Genomic DNA, 20173 nt, shown 5'->3' on the forward strand with positions numbered 1-20173 from the left:
GGGAAAGGCTTCTCTTAGCACCAGGGTGTTTTTGGAAAGAGCAACGTCCTCTCTCATTCCCAGCCTGTGCCATGGGGAAAGCAGGGGTAACTGAGGATGCAGACCTAGAAAATGCATGGTTTCCTACTCCAGTGGCACAGCACAGCTTTCCATTCCCCTTCCCAGTGAAGTCCTACCAGCAGCAGTGCTGTGTGTGCCAGCATGAATTAATAACAGCTGCAGCCTCACTCAAAATGCCTATACAGGCATTTATAATTAACACTACAACTGGGTTGTCTTCCAAAATCAATTCCTTTCCAGTTTTGGTCCTGGAATTGTATTTGACAAAGTTCATCTGCTTTAATGTGTGTTAATTTTCTCTGTTGAAGCAGACATTCATAAAAATGCTCTTTAGGAAAGCCACAGCTGGGGAAACAGGCAGCCAGCACTGGGGGTGCCACAGCAGGAACCAGGACAGCACCACAGGCAGCCTGACAGCCCAAATCCCTCCCAGCAAGGGCAGACTGGGAGCACTGGGCCCCTCCAGCCCTCCCTGAGCAGCACTCAAACCTGCAATGTCACCTCTGTCACCCAAATTGTTCCCAATGCATCTCTCACAGGAGCTCCTGCTGACCCCTCACTGACACAGCCCTACTCCATCCATCCAAATCCCATTATCAAGTCACTGTTTATTATGTTCCAAACATTTCATCAGTGCTTCAGAAGCAAAGTGCCTCAGGCCAGCACAGGGGGAAGGAGAGAGCAGCAGCCCCAAGGAGGGACAGATGCTGCCAGCAGTGCCCATGGACAAGGACACCCTGCCCAAACCAGACAGGGCACCCTGTGTAAATCACTGACAGAGCTTCAGTGCTGCACTGAGGTGGTCAAAGAGCCTTGCTGAAAACATCCTTGGGTGGCAGAGAGGCTCCTGCCCCTCCATGCTGAGTTTGAGGTCTCACCTTGCCTTGCTGCACCAGCTGTGATCAACACTGCAGACAGAGAGGAGGGACAGCACCCATGTCCAATCTCTGTGCCTCTGTGAGAGGGATAAAGCCAGCATGAGGAGCAATCAATGCAAGCACTGAGTCAGGCTCTTCTCATCTTGTTCCATGGCTGCCAGGATGGGAACTTTAGGCTGCACCACCCCAGAGAATCCAAAAGCCTTCCACACAATTTGGAGGTTTTTAATAACTGGTTTTCAACAAGCAGCCTATGGTCCAACACGTTGCCAGCAATTCTGACACCTCTAGACAATGCTACTCTGTAAATTTTGTCCTTGTTAAATAATTTGTGGAGTACTAAAACGAAAACCTGAGTCCAAGGGCAAGATCCTTGTGCATCCCCAACAAGGAACTCTTAACAGCAGAAATTAAATTTCGTGATTTAGCCCAGAAGAAAGACAGTCTGGAAATATCTACCAGAGTGCATTTGATGAATCCAGCCAGGACTGACAGAACCTCATTGTGCTATTTATGCCAGAATGTTCCTCAAGGACACACTGAAGCAGGCACATCCTCTCAGCCAAGTGCAATTCACTGCTGTGTTCTCAGCTCCCTAATGCAGCCACCAAGCAGCTCTTGGTGAAGGACTGGCTGACCAGTCAGACAGACAGACAGAAGGACAGCCCTGCTGAGCATTCTGAGCTCACACAAACCCCCTCAGCTGTGGGCAAGACACGTCCCCTCTGGATTTCAACAGCCCATCCAACACGTTATCCATGATATCCATGACCTTAACCTCACAGGAGTCCTGCAAACAACTTGTGATGCTTGTAATTGTCAGAGCAGCTTGCTCTGAAATCAAATGTCACGGAGCGATTTGTGTGTGGATCTGTCTGTGTGGACTTCCAAAGGCAGAATTATTTCAGACACGCTGCGAGCAGCAAGGGAACGTGCAATCCCAAAGGATGGACACCTCCAAGGCTGGACATTACTGCACAGAGACTCTTTTTGCTGCTCCATGTGTGTGGCTGGTGGGCAGCAGCACCCAACACCCAGCTGATCTCACCTTATAACCCTCCCTCAATGTTGCCAGATCCAGAATTCCTCTGGAGTTTCCTCCAATTCCACACAGCAGCAAAAATTAGGGACTCATTTTGCTGCTCCATGCGTGTGGCTGGTGGGCAGCAGCACCCAACACCCAGCTGGATCCAATCCCTCACAACCTCCCCTCAACATGCCCAGCTCCAGAATTCCTCTGGAATTTTCTCCAGTTTCACACAGCAGCAAAAATGAGAGACTCATTTGACTCATTTTGTTGCTCCAGATGTGTGGCTGGTGGGCAGCAGCACCCAGCTGATCCCACCTCACAACCTCCCCTCAACATGTCCAGCTCCATAATTCCTCTGGAATTTCCTCTGGAATATCCTCTGGAATTTCCTCCAGTTCCACACAGCAGCAAAAACTGGGGACTCATTTTGCTGCTCCATGTGTGTGGCTGGTGGGCAGCAGCACCCAACACCCAGCTGATCCAATCCCTCACAACCTCCCCTCAACATGTCCAGCTCCAGAATTCCTCTGGAATATCCTCTGGAATTTCCTCCAGTTCCACACAGCAGCAAAAATTAGGGACTCGTTTTGCTGCTCCATGTGCATGGTTGGTGGGCAGCAGCACCCAACACCCGGCTGATCTCACCTCATAACCTCCCCTCAACATGTCCAGCTCCAGAATTCCTCTGGAATTTCCTCTGGAATTTCCTCCAGTTCCACACAGCAGCAAAAATTAGGGACTCATTTGAACTCATTTTGCTGCTCCATGTGTGTGGCTGGTGGGCAGCAGCACCCAGCTGATCCCACCTCATAATCCCCCTCAATGTGTCCAGCTCCAGAATTCCTCTGGAATTTCCTCTGGAATTTCCTCCAGTTCCACACAGCAGCAAGCACAGAGCCTGACTGTGGGATGCCTGTGGCTGCATCTGTGATGAAAGCAAAACCTGGTGCTCTGTGCAACTTGCAGAGCCCCAGGAGGAAAAAATAAATGTATGCATAATCCTCCAGCATCAGTCAGCAGATAAAGAACACTCCAGGAGCACTTACAGGTTTGTAAGCTAATGTATAAAAGATGAAACAAATCAAAAGCTCCAAGTGCTGTACACTTGGATCCATCTTTTTTCTATTTAAACAGAAAAGCAGACCTCAGGCTTCAGGAGGTATCTTTGCAGTAAATGACAAAATATTGTCAAAAATTGCTCTAACTTTCAATGGAACTATTTCTTTTCTACCTAAGGACACTGCAGTGACACAATGCTGTGGTGGGACACATCCAAAGGACAGAAGAACATCTGACTCACCCCACATCCCACTCCCACCCTAAACCTCTGCTTTCTCCCTAAGAGAAATACAAATAAATCTTCCTTGTGTCTTGTCCATAGCTGGCTGAATTCAACATGCTGCTCAAAAATCCACCCAGTGATGCAGACAAGGAGGGGGAATTTCTGTTATTCCCCATTTCAAACAGCACCTGTGGACAAGGCTGTCACTGCAGCCACCTCCTGTGTGAGGTTTTAAAGGGATGAGCAACCCTCATCTCTTTAAAAGGTCACTTAAAAATCCTGACAAAGCACTAGAAACTATTCCAACTCTAAAACTGTTTCCAGTGATGTCATTCCCACGTAGCCAAGGGACAGGGACACTAATTAGACCATCATTGACCAGACCAAGCTGGGCTCCAGGTGCTGGTGGGGGCAGCAGAGCATGGGACACAGCAGCAGGGCAGAGCTGGCTCCTGCCAGGGCTGTCAGAAATGGAGGGAAATGAATTGAGGAGGAAACTTTGCCAGAGCACAAATTTACTGTTTCTGTCAAAGAAGAGTGGCTGGCTGCTATTTTTGGTAACTGGCCTCCATCATATTAATGCAATGTCTGGTTTAAGTTGTCTTATTTGCAGCAAATTTGGCTGGTAAATATTAACCTTGAGCTTTGCTGAAATTCTCCTTGCAGATATTACCAGGGATTGGATAGAAGAGAGGAAGCAGAAGGAGACAACTTTGAATGAAAATGTCAGGCAGATCCCCCACATCAGGGCTTCATTTACACAAAACAACCAGCACAAAGGGGCTACAGCTCACACCTGACAAAATTAATGGCAAAAACACATCAAAGCTGAGAAGGCAAGTGAAAACAAAACAGGGATGGGCAAGGGATCATCCACAGAGCACAGGGCTGCCCAATTGCCTGCTGTGCATCTGCTGGGAATGGGTTTTATGGTCAGAGGAAGCACAGAGCAGCAGCTGGCTGCAGAGATACATCAGGCAAGACAAGTCTGAGTGTATTTTCAGTGACAAACTCTCCTCTTCTTTGTGGGTGGATGTTAAACAGACACTAAAGTTGTGCAGTCCCCACCCCAGAGATGGCTGCACTCCACCAAACAGAAAAACAATTCATCAGAAACATGCAAACTTGTCAGTGGTGCAGGACTGAAGGTTGGACATGGGAAGGCTCAGCGTTCTCCTTAGCTTCTCCTTTCTCCTTAGCTTCCTTCATGGGAAGGCTAATTCTCCTGCAGGCAGAATTAGCAGAGTCAGAAACCCTGTTGTCCTTTTTGTCATCTCTCCTAATTTCAGAGTGAGGACACAAACCTTCTCTTGGTACAGGATGCTTTCAGTAATTCAATCAGGGTTACAGGGACACCAGCTCTGCCACCAAGGGTAAACACCTTCAGCAGTTCATGTCCTGCTTCCTCCACTGCTGTCACCTCCACAGTCCTGCTGCCACCACAGTCCTGCTGTCACCACAGTCCTACTGTCACCTCCACAGTCCTACTGTCACCTCCACAGTCCTGCTGTCACCTCCACAGTCCTGCTGTCACCACAGTCCTGTAACTGTCCTGGTGCCACCTCCACAGTCCTGCTGCCACCACAGTCCTGCTGCCACCACAGTCCTGCTGCCATCACCACAGCCCTGCTGTCACCTCCACAGCCCTGCTGCCACCACCACAGTCCTGCTGCCACCTCCACAGTCCTGGTGCCACCTCCACAGTCCTGGTGCCACCACAGTCCTGCTATCACCTCCACAGTCCTGCTGCCACCTCCACAGTCCTGCTGCCACCACAGTCCTGCTATCACCTCCACAGCCCTGCTGCCACCTCCACAGTCCTGCTGTCACCACAGCCCTGCTGTCACCTCCATAGTCCTGCTGCCACCACCACCCTGGCCCCCATGTCACCCCACAGGCACCAGCAAAGCCCCTACCACCCCCAGTCCACCACCCAGACCTCTCAGGCCCACAAAACCTGCAAAATAAACTGTGACCAAGAGGTTTCATGCAGGATTCACACCCTCAGAGCCCTCCAAAGCCTCCACAGGATCACAGTGGTGGTGCCATCACCTGGCTGGTTTAACACCCCCAAACTCCCAAAGCGGCCTCCAGCTCAAGGGCTTTTGTCCTCACTGAAGGATTTCCACAGCTTTCATCAGGAATCTTTTCAAGCTATTCACTTAGCACTATCCTAATGCAGGGCTGCAAACAAACCCAAAACTTTCAACCCTTAAAAACTATTTTCTGATATTTGACCAGACATCAGACGCTGCTCCACAGAGAATGACTAATGACCTGCTTTCTGTGAGAGGGGAGAGAAACTTAATTATGTCCATTAAATTACTTCAAATATTTTTCCTCAGAGAATATGAATTATTTAAACTCAACACAGAGAAACCTGAAACATTAGCAAAAGCCTTCTGGGACTCACTATGTAAATCCCCACTCCAAACAGATGTGGGAAGCGTGGCAAGCTGCCATGCAGCCACTGAAGCAATCAACAGCACTGAGATTTCAATTTGATAGCTTTAATAAGGTCTTCTTAAGGAGAAGCCACTGCCCAGAGCACTGGGAAGGGCATCCCACCAACCTGGAGGAAGGCAGAACCTCCAGCCTGGATGTGCTCCTGGAGGGCAGAAAGCTCCATCTCCTACTGCACCTCCTGCCTCCAGTGTGGGGAACTCCAATGCCTGGGACTTTTAGCTGTTTTCTTCTCAATGTGTTTGTGAGGTGAAAAGGGACATCCAAGGTATCACCTGGACATCAAAGGGTCTTTTCAGATGTGTTTTACTGAAGAATTAACCTCCTCTCTCAGGTCCCAGCTGGCAAGAAGGTGCCCAGGGGTGGCATTAGCCCAGCAACTGTCTCCATTCAGAGGCTGCACACCCTGAGGAAGAGCATGGCAGCCAGCATCCCACACCTGGCTCTGACCTGCCTTTGAAAGATGGAAGTGGTTCCAGCCCCAGGTTCATTAGTGGGATGCCTTGTTAAGGGCAGAGGGTGCATCCATTTGTGCAGCTGCCCTTAAACACAACCTTGTGAGCTGTACAGTAACCAAATCATTAAACCGTGTCCAAAGCGTATCAATAGGGATATTAATGTTCCAGAGTAATTTTAACATTACAGATAAGGCTGTGGGAAATGCCTGCCAGCATCCTGAGCTCTGACACGTCTGCCCAAGCAGCAGCAGGCTGCAGAGCAGCCCCATGCCCTCCAAACAAAGCTCTGGTTCTTCACTGGAGAGCTGCCATCACCCAAACAAACATACTGCTGCAAAAGACAATTCCATTTATCCAAATATCCAATATCCTTTTATTCAAACTGTGGTCAGGCACCAGAGAGCTCTGGCAGCAGTCCTCAGACCACCAAACCTGCTCTGACATGTCTGCAGAGCAGCCCCATGCCCTCCAAACAAACCTCTGGTGCTTTACTGAGGAGCTGCCATCACCTAAAGAAACATATTGCTGACAAAAAACAATTCCACCTGTCCAAACTCTGCTCAGGCACCAGAGAGAGAGGTCTGGCAGCAGTCCTCAGCCCACCAAACCTGCTCTGATACTTCTGCAGAGCAGCCCCATGCCACCCTCCAAACAAATCTCTGGTACTTCACTGGAGAGCTGCCATCACCCAAACAAACATATTGCTGCAAATTCCACTTATCCAAATACCCAATATCCACTAGTCCAAACTGTGCTCAGGCACCAGAGAGCTCTGGCAGCAGTCCTCAGCCCACCAAATCCACTCTGCTAGGTCTGCAGAGCAGCCCCATGCCCTCCAAACAAAGCTCTGGTTCTTCACTGGGGAGCTGCCATCACCCAAACAAAGAAAAGACATTTCCATTGATCCAAATATCCAGTATCCAATATCCTTTTATCCAAACTGTGCTCAGGCACCAGAGAGCTCTGGCAGCAGTCCTCAGCCCACCAAACCTGCTCTGATACTTCTGCAGAGCAGTCCAGTGCCCTCCAAACAAACCTCTGGCGTTTCAATGGGGAGCTGCCTTCACCCAAACAAACATATTGCTGCAAAAGACAATTCCACTTATCCAAATATCCAATATCTATTTGTCCAAACTGTGCTCAGGCACCAGAGAGCTCTGGCAGCAGCATGGACTGACACACACAAAAGCTGCCAGGACACCAATGGCCACTTTTACCTCTGCATGCCCCGTCCTTCTCCTCGAAGCCAGGGCTGCACATGCACTTCCCGATGGGCACCAGCCACTCTCCCTCTGCGCTGCAGTGCATCCGAGGGGGGTTATCCACATCCACCTCAGCATGGGCCACACAGGTGCCCTGCACCTCCACCAGCGTCACAAACGCCGTCTCTGCCACCGTGTCGGGGAACAGCGCCAGGTTCTGCACCGTGCTCAGACACTTCTTGTAGTAAACCCGCACGGAGACCAGCGCCACGCAGGCCCCCACGTCCTGGAAGCCCAGGTGGAAGCCTCTCTTGCTCAGGTGCCCAATCTCCCTGAGCTCAGTGTTGAGCTTCATCTTGCGCTCGCCCAGGTCGCCCTGCGTGAAGCTCTCGTCGGCGGCGATGGTGTCGATCTTGGTGTGCTTCCCCTCGTGGACACTCCAGCCCAGGTCGGAGTCAGACTCCACGTAGTACAGGTTGAAGGTCTCCTTGCAGGTGCTGGTCACGCCAGGGATGCTGTTGCAGTCCCTCAGGGTGAACTTGAGCTCGATGAAGATCCTCTGGCCGTCGCGCCGGGCGATCCAGCCCGTCTGCAGCCAGTTGTTCTGGTTGGGCTCCATCACGTTGCACACCTGGTACGTGCGGATGGGCTTGTAGGTCTCATCCACGCCGCTGATCTCTTCCCACTGGGGACAGAACACAAAGCTCGGGAGCTGGCCCAGCAGAGACATGCTAACCAGCAGAAATGTCACTGCCACAGCCTCCCCACCACAGGTCAGTATGTTTTAGGCACTGGAATCCTCAGCCCGCCAAACCCACCAGCTGCTCCTGGACCACCCAACACCTGAGCTCTCCACAGAGGTAAAAATGTGAAAATGCAACCAAAAAGGGAGCAGATTTTGGAAAATAAAGCTTGGTTCTGGACACATCATCTGCTGAGGAGCCAGAGCCTTCATCTCCCACACACTCCTCAGATTTTCCATCCCTGGGAAGGTGATGTAGGCACTGGAAGTCCTCAGCCCACCAAACCCACCAGCTGATCTTGGACCACCCAACACCTGAGCTCTCCACAGAGCTACAACCACACAAGATGCAACCACAAAGGCACCAGGTCTTGGAAAACAAAGCTTGATTCTAGACGCATCTTCTGCTGAGGAGCCAGAGCCTTCATCTCCCACACATTCCTCATATTTTCTGTCCCTGGAAAGGTGCTGTAGGGACTGGAAGTCCTCAGCCCACCAAACCCACCAGCTGCTCTTGGACCACCCAACACCTGAGCTCTCCACAGAGGTGCAAATGTGAAAACACAACCAGAAAGACAGCAGATCTTGGAAAACAAAGCCTGATTCTGGACACATCCTCTGCTGAGGAGCCAGAGCCTTCATCTCCCACACACTCCTCAGATTTTCCATCCCTGGGAAGGTGCATCCACACAGTGTAATGCTGGATAGGGTTGGGCCACCCAAAGAAATCCAAGATTTCCAAGAAATCCATCTCTAAGGACACCAGTCACATCATGACATCAGGATGTCAAACACCTTCACAAACAGCAGCAGCTTCTCTGCCAGGAGAAGTTTCAGCTACAACAGGACAAATCCTCCAATCCTGCAAGTGAAACAGGGTTTCCCCAAAGCTATCAGCAGAGATTCTGATCAGTGAAATGATGATGATTCAACCCTCACAGCCTGAATGACAACCTGGCAATTTCCCAGAGCAATCTTTTCTGGGGGTAAATTTATGCAAAACAGTCAAAACATACCCAGAACAGAGTTCCTTCTGCAAACAAACAGCTGTGCCACACAGATGACTCCAGACCTATCACTCTTCCCTCTGAACACTTTATTTCCATTTAGGAAAATGAACCCAAAGCTGCAAGGAGCACAACTCCAAGCTCACTGAAAGTGGCTTTAGACCAACACCAGCAGCAAAGCCAGGGGCTGATGAAATAAATATTACATGGCACAGTTCCCAGTGACCTCCCCAGGTACAGCCCTGGGATTCCAAGGGCTGGACTGACCCTTGGTGCTCATGCTGGTGTGTGAACCACAACACAAACCTTAACTAGCCAGTGTTTATTGTTTTAGCAGTGTAAAATCCCTTTTTTGTTTTAGTACTGTAAAAGCCAAGGTATTTGCCAGCAGCCTCCTGCATCAGGGAAGGAACTCAGCGAGGTTTGATTATTACTAATTGTAGGTCTTGCAGGTTCCTGCAAAGTTGAGTCAGGCTGAATGCCCACCCGTTTTCCCCCTGATGTTTATTGTTTTTTGGCTTGTTTTAGTAGTGTAAAATCCCTTTTGAGGAGGGACCTCACTCCTTGCTCTGCTCCCAGAGGCTCCTGGCAGTGATCATACCAAGCTACCCATCGACCTTGAATGAGGAGGTCCCGAGGCTGCCAGCCCCACCCCAGCTCCGTGTAAGCAAAGCTCTCACAGGCAGGACTTCAAGTGCTGCTGAGCATTTGACCCTTCCACCCTCTCCAGAGGTGCAGAGGGACAGTCCCACCCCGTGCTTACCCCGTTGGATGGGTGAGAGGTCCAGCCCAGCTCCGCCTGCGATTCCTTGGAGTCCAGCAGGACAACTGCAGGCAAGACAGTGTGTTAAGAAAACACTGACACAGGAAATGCTGGTTAAAAAAAAGCTGGTAAAATCCACCGTGTCCATGCATTGGGAAGCTCAGTGCCATGCTGTGCCAGGGCTCCAGCAGCCATGGCATCACCGTGTGAGCAGGGAGCTGTCACTGCACACCCAGAACAAGCTCGCAGGTGCCTGATCAATGTCCTAAGGACTGTGCAACCTCAGGGACACACAGACAGCACTGCCACTGTGCCATCACCACAGACAGCACTTTACCCTCACCACAGACAGCACTGCCACTGTACCATGCCCACAGACAGCACTGTACCCTCACCACAGACAGCACTGCCACTGTACCATCACCACAGACAGCAGTGCCACTGTACCATCACCACAGACAGCACTGTACCCTCACCACAGACAGCACTGCCACTGTACCATGCCCACAGACAGCACGGTACCATCACCAGAGAAAGCACTGCCACTGTGCCATCACCACAGACAGCAGTGCCACTGTACCATGCCCACAGACAGCATGGTACCATCAGCACAGACAGCACTGCCGCTGTACCCTCACCAGAGACAGCACTGCCACTGTGCCATCACCACAGACAGCACTGTTCCATGCCCACAGACAGCACTGCCACTGTGCCATCATCTCAGACAGCACTGTTCCATGCCCACAGACAGCACTGCCACTGTGCCATCATCTCAGACAGCACTGCCACTGTGCCATGCCCACAGCGTGCGGATGCTGGACCCGAAAGGCACCAGCAGCTGCTTTGAAAGAGGGATTTCCCTGGCAAACACCACCCTTCTCCCACAAAACAGACAATTCTGTCTTTGACAGGAAGAGCTATTTCCCTCAGTTCACAGCTTCACGATCCTTCCACAGCCAGCAAACAGCCACAGCCCCGGAGCGGCAGGTTGAGCCTCGGGCTCAGACACCGGGAACGAGGGGCGCGGCGGCGCATCCCCGGCGGGCACATCCCTGACACCGCTCCGGGATGCTCCGGGACACCGGGAACGAGGGGCGCGGCGGCGCATAGCGGCGGGGACATCCCTGACACCGCTCCGGGATGCTCCGGGACGCTCTTTTCGCCTCCGGGACCAGCGGGCTCCGTCCGTGGCAGCGCGATCCCCGCGAACGCGGACCCCAGGGTTGAACCGTGTCACGGCACTGGCAGCGCGCTGCCTCGTTCCTCCGGTGACCGCGGGGACCGGGACACCCCGCGCTGACCCGGTCACTCCACGGGGACCCGTCCGTCCTCTCCCGCTCCTCCGGCACATCTCCGCGCCCCGGAGAGCGGCGGCACACCTGCCCCACAACCCGTCCGGCCATCCCGGAGCGACCCCAGCGCCGAGCCGAGCCGGCCGCTCCCGGTACCGCAACGCGCAGCGCGACCCGCCGCGGGCAACCAAAGCCGGGGCCGATACGCCGAGGGGACACGGCGGTGACGGAGCACCGGGGACACGGCGGTGACGGAGCACCGGGGACACGGCGCGGGAGCGGCGAAGAACCGGGAGGCGCCGGAGCACCGGCAGGCGCTGCCGCCACGCCCGGCTCACCCTGCTCGGCGGCGGCGCGGGGCAGCACGGGCAGTACCGGCAGTACCGGCAGCAGCAGCGGCAGCAGCAGCGGCAGAGGCAGCAGCACCGGCAGCAGCAGCGGCGGCAGCGGCAGCGCCGTCTCCATGGCGCCGCGACTCCGCGCCCCGCGCCGCCGCTGCGCGCCAACCGCCGCCGCCGGGGCGGGGCCTCGGCCCGCGCAGCCAATGGGAGGCAAGGGCGGGGCGAAAGGAGGCGTGGTCAAGACGGGCGGGCGGTGACTCCGGAACCAGCTGAGGGAGGGCGGCCCCCGGCTCAGGCTCGGTCACCGGGCTCGGTCACCGGGCTGGCTCCTGAGGGAACGCGCGGCCGTGCTGAGCTTTGTGCTGCTGGAGCTGCTCCCCTCGCTGATGGCGGCCGCAATCAGCAGCGCTTTGCCCCCCTCATGCCCTCAGGGCCCGGCAGAGTAGCGGGGCAGTCTCATCCCTGCCCTGGCTGCAGACGATGCCCGGGAATGTCGGTTTTATCGAGCCTTTCTGTCTTGAAATTTTATTCCCGGCTTCATGTCGAGGTCCATCAAGCCCAGCAGCTGCTGTGAAAGCAGAAATGCCCAGAGAGAAACGCCAGAAAGGCAGCCCGGGCAGGGCGAGTCCTGCCAGACCCACACCCAGCGCAGTGCTGTGGCCACCTGGGCTGGAGAGGCGATTCTTCAATCCTTGGCTGCAAGGAGCACAACTCCAAGCTCACTGAAAGTGGCTTTAGACCAACACCAGCAGCACAGCCAGGGGCTGATGAAACAACAAGACATGGCACAGCTCCCAGTGACCTCCCCAGGTACAGCCCTGGGATTCCAAGGGCTGGACTGACCCTTGGTGCTCATGCTGGTGTGCAAACCACAGCACAAAGCCTTAACGATCCAGTGTTTATTGGCTTGTTTTAGTCGTGTAAAATCCCTTTTTTGTTTTAGTCGTGTAAAAGCCAAGGTATTTGCCGCCAGCTTCTGCACTGGGGAAGGAACTCGACGAGGTTTGATTATTACTAATTGTAGGTCTTGCAGGTTCTTGCAAAGTTGAGTCAGGCTGAATGCCCACCAGTTTTCCTCCTGATAGCAGATACCGTGATACCAAAGCAAACATTTATTCCTGTGAGATGTTCCTTTTGCTGTGATTGTGTGTCAGATGTAAAACATTGCAGTATAAATTAAAAGCATTGAGCCTCCATCCAGCACAGCCCGGCCAGGCTCTGGTAGCCCAATCCAAGCCCTGCTCACAGGAGTTGGTGCTCAGACTTCAGCCCAAGCCCAGCTGGATATCTGGAGCCAGAGGATGCTTCCAGCTCTCCATTTCTCAACATGGTCATTACCTTTCCTTTCTGTGTTAACTTTACTGGTGAGGAAATCCATTTATCAATGTTCTTTCCATCTAGGACAGCTCAGCATGGATCAGTGCTTGGTGTGCTGCTGCACCAGCCCTGGAGCCCCTCCTGCCATGCACCTGCAGCCCAGGAGCTCCTGGTGAGAGCAGGAACAGCCATGCAGGCTGAGGACACATGTTCATACCACCAAAACCCTCCCTCCTTCATGTTACAGAGCAGGGAAGCAAAAGACAGGGTTTATTTATAATCTTCCTCAAGTGGAAACCAAAAGAAGTGACCCGTTATTACTGGAGATTTCTCAAGCCACCCAGGAAGAAAAGTGATATTTAGTTGTCGTTAAAGGCTCAGAACTGCATGACAATTTCATGCTATGTTAACTTCTAGGTTTTCTTTCGCATATAAATTTTTAAGGAGTAAAATAGAAAAACCCAGGCACTTGACCTTTAATCACAGTTATTTGTGTGATCACTCAAGTGTGGGAAAAAGCTAGTTTGTGCTTGAAAGATGCCCTTTAAAGGCAGATTGCTCTAATATGACACACAACTCTCACAGTGTAATATACAGGATTTCACTTGCCTGCCTCCAGGCACAGCAGCTTCCTTTTAGTATTCACACACTGGGTCTTGCTGCTGGGACAGTGGAAGGTATCAATGTCATGAAGCAAATCAATCCAGACCCCTGGGACAGCTCCATTCACCACCAAGCTCCACAGGCATCTACACTTTCCTGTCACTGAGGAGCCAAGCAGGGAAGAGGATTTTGGAAGTATATGGAAGATTTTATGTTAGATATGTTTTACTAGGAGAAGGGTCTGTCATGTTAAAAGCACACAGCTTATCCATTTATCTGAAATATTATTCCAAGCACTTATAAAATCTTGGTAGTAGAACAGCCAGAGGTATTTTAATTGAGATTTTAAGTATCATGCTTTGGGGAAAATGATCTCATGAATTTTGTTGCAGCAGCAGCAGATGACAAAGCCATTGCTGGTGTGAAGAAAACAGAGAAACAGAGCAGCCTTTAATGGGCTCTACTGGATTTCTTCATAAAGTCACACCAAGGATAGGATGGAGGAATGCTGTCCCCAGGATGGCACAGCCCACAACAAGGGGCCAGTGTCTGCAGGTGAAGGAAGAGCAACACCAGGTTGTCTGGTTATCTCTGTCACCATGATATTCTCTGAAAAATCCCTTTGCCAGGATTCCTTCTCCCGGGAAGCTGAGAAGCTTCACCTTCTCCTTGTTTTGCTGCTTTGGAAAGTGATTTGAAAATTGTTTATCCAGCATCTGAATTGTTTTTAATTACTGGCCAATCACAGCCAGCTGTGTCAGACTCTGAGTCAGTCATGAGTTTTTATTATTTATTCTTGCTAAAGCTTCTGATGTATCCTTTATCTTTCTTTAGTACAGTTTTAGTACAGCATGATATTATATATTATATGATATGTTGATAATATAATATAATATAATATAATATAATATAATATAATATAATATAATATAATATAATATAATATAATAATAAATCAGCCTTCTAAGAACTTGTAGTCAGATTCTCATCTCTCACCTCATCCTGGGGACCCTGACAAACACCACAATCTCTGCTGCTCACATCCAGCTCTGGGGCTGCTGCCCTTCCCCACTCCTTCCTGGAGCCTGCACAGACAAGAGCAAAGGGAAAGCAAAGGCATCAGGTCAGCCAAGCTCCAGATTTTCAGGGGATCTTGTGCAAAGAGCAGGGCTAGCCCAGAAAATGTGTAATTGGCCAAGTTGAGCTATTACCTGCTGTAAGTGCAGACAGAAAGATAGTTTTGACACCACGGTGAAAATAACCCTCCTGGAAAAAAAAATCAATACAAACACCAAGGAAAGAGAATAAAAAACCAAGACCATCAATTCCTGAGATAAAAAGAGTTGAAAGTCTCAGTGGGAGGACAGCCAGATCTGTACTGAAAAACAAAACTTACTTCTTCTGCTGACAAATTACTTTTTATGCTAAAGGACAAAGGAGCCATGAGGATGCAGGCCCCAATGTACAGCTGAAGGAGCAATCCTTGACAAAAGCTTTTGCACCTCTCCTTTCTCTTCCACACTTGCAAGTATTATTGTACAATAAAAACAAAGGATTTCTGCAGTTTTGTACTGTTTTTGGCATGTCACACAAACACAGTCCAGGACTTCTGCTGTGACAAGGGCAGAGCCAGAGCAGAGGAAGCAGCAGCAATACAGTACAAGTGTGCCTGGCATTATTCTCTGGAATATCCCAGAGAGGAAAGTGGCTCAGATATCAGGTCCCAGTGGCACCTCACCAGTGTGCCAGCCCCAGCTGATCCCAGGGCTCAGATATTTCTTCCCTGTGTCACAATGCTCCATTCCTGCTCATCCCCTCCTGCTAACAGGGAGAAATCACAGTGAAAATGGAAGTTAATGTAAAGCTTCCCTGTCACAGACATCTTTTATGAAAAATCCTTTTGACAAGATTTTTCTCCTGAGAAGCCTCAGAAACAAAATGTAAACAATAATTATCTGCTGCTGTGGAATGCAACAGCTGAATCTTTGATTGGTCTCATGTAGTTGTTTTTAATTAATGGCCAATCACAGTCCAGCTGTCTCACTCTCTAGTCAGTCACAAGATTTTATTATCATTCCTTTCTATTCCTTGCTAGCCTTCTGATGAAATCCTTTTCTTCTATTCTTTAGTGTAGTTTTAATATATAATTTTATTTTAATATAATATATATCATAAAATAATAAATCAGCCTTCCAAAACACAAAGTCAAGATTCTCATCTCTTCCCTCATCCTGAGACCCCTGTGAACACCACCACACCATAAATCTCATGCTCAAAGCTGCAAAGGGAAAACTCTTCCACCTTCTGGGTTCTTTGTCTGCAAATACAAAGCTACCAGAGCTGTGCTCTTGTTTTTTAACAGCTCTGTCTTTCTGTCAGATCTGTACTCTTTGCCTCACAATGTCTTCTGCACTAGAAATGTTTTGCAACGTTCTTTAGCTTTTAAGGTAATCACATAAAAGACCCTTGACTGCATAAACACAGCTAATCTGGGTAAATGCCTTAAAGCATCTTTACATTTCTTGCTAATGGATTTCCAGACAGCTCCCAGATATCCACGTTCTAGAAAATAATGTAAAATAGAGTCTCTAATTTTTTTAAATGCCTCACATTCATCATATACTGAGAAAATCCAGAGCTCCAGGCAGCATAACATCATTACCCTTATGTAAGTCATACCCTGTTCTGTCATCACCAGCATGAACCCTGCCTTTGGCTGGGGCACGGATGCACCCGGTGTTAAATTCCAACTCAAGCAGAGACAAATTACCACATGCTGCTAATTAGAGCCAGACAGGAGGGATCCAGGTGTCACAGCCTGGTGACAGAGCCTGAAGGGCACACGGGGCTCTGAGCTCAGGAGCTGTGTGTGGGATCTGCTCCCCTGGGAGCAGTGGGAAGGCTGATGGAGGAGGCAGGTGTGAGAGACAAAATGAGATGTGGGACTCCAGGCTGCTCTCCAAAATGCAGTTTAGGACATCCAAGTCATTGCAGCAGCCCGGGGCTGTGGGTGACAGAGCCTGTGCCTACAGCTGTCAGCTCCCGCTGCAGGCAGGCCTGGAGACACTTTGGTTTTGGTTACAGTGCATTCTATAATTTTCTTTTGGCTACATTGCATTCTATACTTTTCTTTTGGCTACATTGCATTCTATACTTTTCTTTTGGATACAATGAATTCTATACTTCTCTTTGCTGAGCATCTTAATACAGCAGAACCAATCTATACCTTAACTTTTATCTATAGCCTATCATAACTACTGTAATTACCATATTCATGTTATTATTCTCCAATCACTAAAAGTCAGTACATTACAGTTTAAGCTAGAAGGTGTTTTTCAGTTTTCTTGCAATGGAAAATTCTGAGACCTTTTTTTACTTGCAACTTTGCTGACTTGTTTGCCTGTGAAATCTTTCTGCTTGGTAAAACCATCTTCTTGTTTGGGGTGGGTTTATCCTTTGCTCTAAGCCATAAACCCCCTTCTAACTAACACACCCTTTGCCTCCTTGGTTATCCAGTAAGACTGGCTCAGCAATTCTTTTCTTCTATATCAAAACTTGCTTTCTTTTCTATTCCTTCTTCCGATTCTACATTCAGAAATCTTTCTGCCAAGCACACATATCTGTGAGACTTTCTTGTCAAACTTTCATCCTTCCCAACAGGCAGGTGCTGCCCCACAGAGATGCTTTGCCCTGAGCACAGGGCAGGATTCCAGCACCCCACAGGCTTCTTCCCCTCAGCCTGCCCCTCTGCTGTGGCTTCACTTGCTCTGTTTGAAAGGCAGAGGTGCAGAGTAGGTGAACCTCTGAGAACTGAGGGAGAAATGAGGATGTACCTCAAGTATAATGGTGCAAACCACCACCAACATAATTTTGGTACCAATTACAGTAATTTGAACAAAGAAGTTGTCCTACCTTTGATTTGCTCTCCTTCTCTTCCTGGCTGGTTTCATTAAATCCACTTACAGAGCTTTGCAGCAGTTCTGTTTGAAGTGCTGTCATCAGGATTTTTATTTTCAGTCACATCAGAAATGGTTTTACAGCAGGCTGGTTATGTTTCCCAGAGGGATCTGTAGCATGTGGCCATCATTCACTGTCAGAGGTGTTTTAGGCTGGTCCTGCTGGTTGTGTGGTTCTGAGGTGAGTGCCAGGGAAGGAGCTCCAGAGTGGCCACAGCAAGGGCCAGTGCCTGCCCTGGTGCCTGGCTCCCTCCACAGCCTGAGTGCTTCCCAGACCTCCCTCAGCAGCTCCAAGCTGCCCTGTGCTGAACCTGCAGCTCAAACTTTGGTTAATTTGAAGATTAAGTGTGCCAGTCTGGTTCACACTGCTCCTGAGGAGAGCACCCCTGTGCACCCCAAAGGGGGACCCCAAAGTGCCAATGCACCTTAGGCCTGGATTCCCCAGTTTGATGGTGTTTCCTCTATTTATTAAGAGCTTTGTCATATTTATATCTTTGTGCAGATCACGATTTAAAATGCATTACCAAGATTTCTAACTTTCCTGGCCCCCTCAATAACATGGCAGTAAATGCCCCTTAACAACGAGGGCACTGAACTGCTGGGGATTTCCCTGGAGTGATTCTGCTCTGGCTCTTACTCACCAGGAAAAGCAGAAATGCAACTTGTGTGACACACTGATGAGGAAAGACACTTCAGGACTTGCTTGGTAACTCAATCACCACAAGGCATTCACCAATTATCCCCCCCAGTCACAGGGTGAGGGTGATGGGGAGGTCATGCAGAGTGAGTCTTTCTCATTTGTCCCTGACAGAAGAAGGGAACACACTTTGCAAATTATAATTAGCAATTTAATCCAGCTGTGGCTAATTCAGAGATGCATTTTACTCTCCAGGACTCAGCACTTGGGCAGACTCTAAATAAGGCACCAGCATGATGTGTCCAGCTCCCTGAAAGCTCTCCAGTAATTACAGATTGCTCAGTGCTTAGCAGAGAGCAGGACAGCTTTCCATGCCTGCAGGTGCCTCTGCTCCTGCTGCCACCCTGCCAGGGGTGAGATACAGCCCTGGAGAGAGAAAAGAGACTGAGGATGGAGAGGGGACCCTCACATGCCAGCCTGCTGCCATCCCAGCTCAGCTCTGGCCAGTGTGGAAGGGACTGGGGAAAGAGCTGCAGTTCAGGGGAGCAATAAATTCTTCTCCATTCTAATGGGGGACTCCAGGCCCAGACAGAAATGGGTGTACAGGTACACAAAAATCCTGCTTGAATAAACAGAAAGGGAGGGAATGCTGGAGAGAGCATCCAATCTGCATGATAATTAGGGGAAAAAATAACAAATGGCAGAAACAACCTGTTCCCATCTGCAGCTGCAGTTTGTTGCTGCTGTATTGAACAGCCAGGCAGCAAGCCTAGCAGGAACCTTCTCTGGAAATGTAGGAGAGTTTCATGCAAAGAGAATGGGAAAAGAACCTCTTTTTATGTGTATTGCAGAATCTGCTGTAATGAAGCATCAGAGAGGATTTTATCAACCAGGCACTGACTGCTGTCTCCAGCCTGGTACCAGAAGTGGGGGCTCACCCCTGGAAGAGTCTCCTTGAAGACAGCCCACATGGGGACAGCAACCAGGCTCCAGATCTAGGTGTCACCCTGTGCCCCATGCAGTGGTTCAGGTCACTGTCACCCTGTCCCGTTTGGCTATCCAGAGCAGGAAGATGCAGCTCCTCAGTGGAACTGAGGACGTTTCAGACATTATTCAATCCCAGACTGACTAATTTATCCATAAACCTTCCTAATGAGCCTGATAGTGTAGGAATGAGAGAAAGCAGCATTGTTATCTGTAAACAGCAGCAGCTGACAGCGTGTTTAATCACAGGCTGCATGACAGTGACATCGGTGGAGAAGAGGATTAGACACTTCTCCAATTAGTCAAACAGCAAAGGCACGAACACAGAGCCTGAGGGTTGCTGAACCCAAAACAAAGAGCACCAAATCTCAGAGCTGGGGAGTCCCAGTGCAGGGTAGGCTGTGCTGGCGCCCTCCCCAGCACCCTGGGGGCAGCCAGCAGTGAGGAGAGCCCTGGCACTGCTGCAGAGCCAGAGCCACCTCTAACACTGCTCTGCTCTGCCCGGAGATCTGCAGGCTGCCTGTGCCTAACAGGATTTGCAATCCATGGTGAACATGCTAATGGGATAGAGAGGTAAAGAGTTCATCCTACTCACTTTTCTCTGCTTCCTTTCTTTTTTTTCCTCCTGGTTTTCTCTGGCTCATCTCTTTCTGAGGTCTGCAGATTAAAAGCATTAATACGAGCCAGAAGTTATTATGTGAATCCTACTTATCACAAAGTGAATGGGATCTAGAGGGCTGCAGCCCTTGAAGGCATGGCCATTGGTTAACAAGGAGTTAACCAGGGTTAACTCAAGGCCATCAGGGTTTTCCTTCCCCAGCCCCCAAGTCTGGGGGATGCAGCTCACAGGACTGGGGGAGCACAGCTGCTGATGTGCCACTGCATGGAAGGCAGCAGTGATGATGTGAAAAGTACATTGGTGGGGGCCAGAGGCTCTGCACAAACTGTGGAGAGGCACCGCCAGGCAGGAGGGAACAGCTCTGGCACCAACATAACAGGAGCTGCAGCATTGCTGCCACCTCTGCCTCCACAGCAGGCCAGGTTCAGCATGTGCCCTCTCTTCTTCCTGATTCCAGCTCTTGGGTTAAACCAGTGGCTGCTCCGTGGTGGAGTCCAGGTGTTTTGATTTATCTCTGAGAGATCTCATTATCAGCCACA

General features: G+C 50.2%; 1 protein-coding gene across 1 annotated transcript in view; it reads right to left on the bottom strand.

Annotated features, from left to right (window-relative positions):
• EPHA10 (EPH receptor A10) overlaps positions 1–11573 on the bottom strand; it is a 31652-nt gene extending 20079 nt beyond the window's left edge. The window contains exons 1-3 of the mRNA XM_059488588.1: positions 11516–11573; positions 9886–9950; positions 7389–8058 (exon numbers count right to left, since the gene is read on the bottom strand). Of these exons, the coding sequence (XP_059344571.1) occupies positions 7389–7992 (604 nt within the window). The 5' untranslated portion in view covers positions 7993–8058; positions 9886–9950; positions 11516–11573. The remainder of the gene's footprint in view (positions 1–7388; positions 8059–9885; positions 9951–11515) is intronic.
• Between the last annotated feature and the right edge of the window lie 8600 nt (positions 11574–20173).

Source organism: Ammospiza nelsoni, chromosome 25, assembly GCF_027579445.1.
Source record: "Ammospiza nelsoni isolate bAmmNel1 chromosome 25, bAmmNel1.pri, whole genome shotgun sequence".
Classification (NCBI taxonomy): domain Eukaryota; kingdom Metazoa; phylum Chordata; class Aves; order Passeriformes; family Passerellidae; genus Ammospiza; species Ammospiza nelsoni.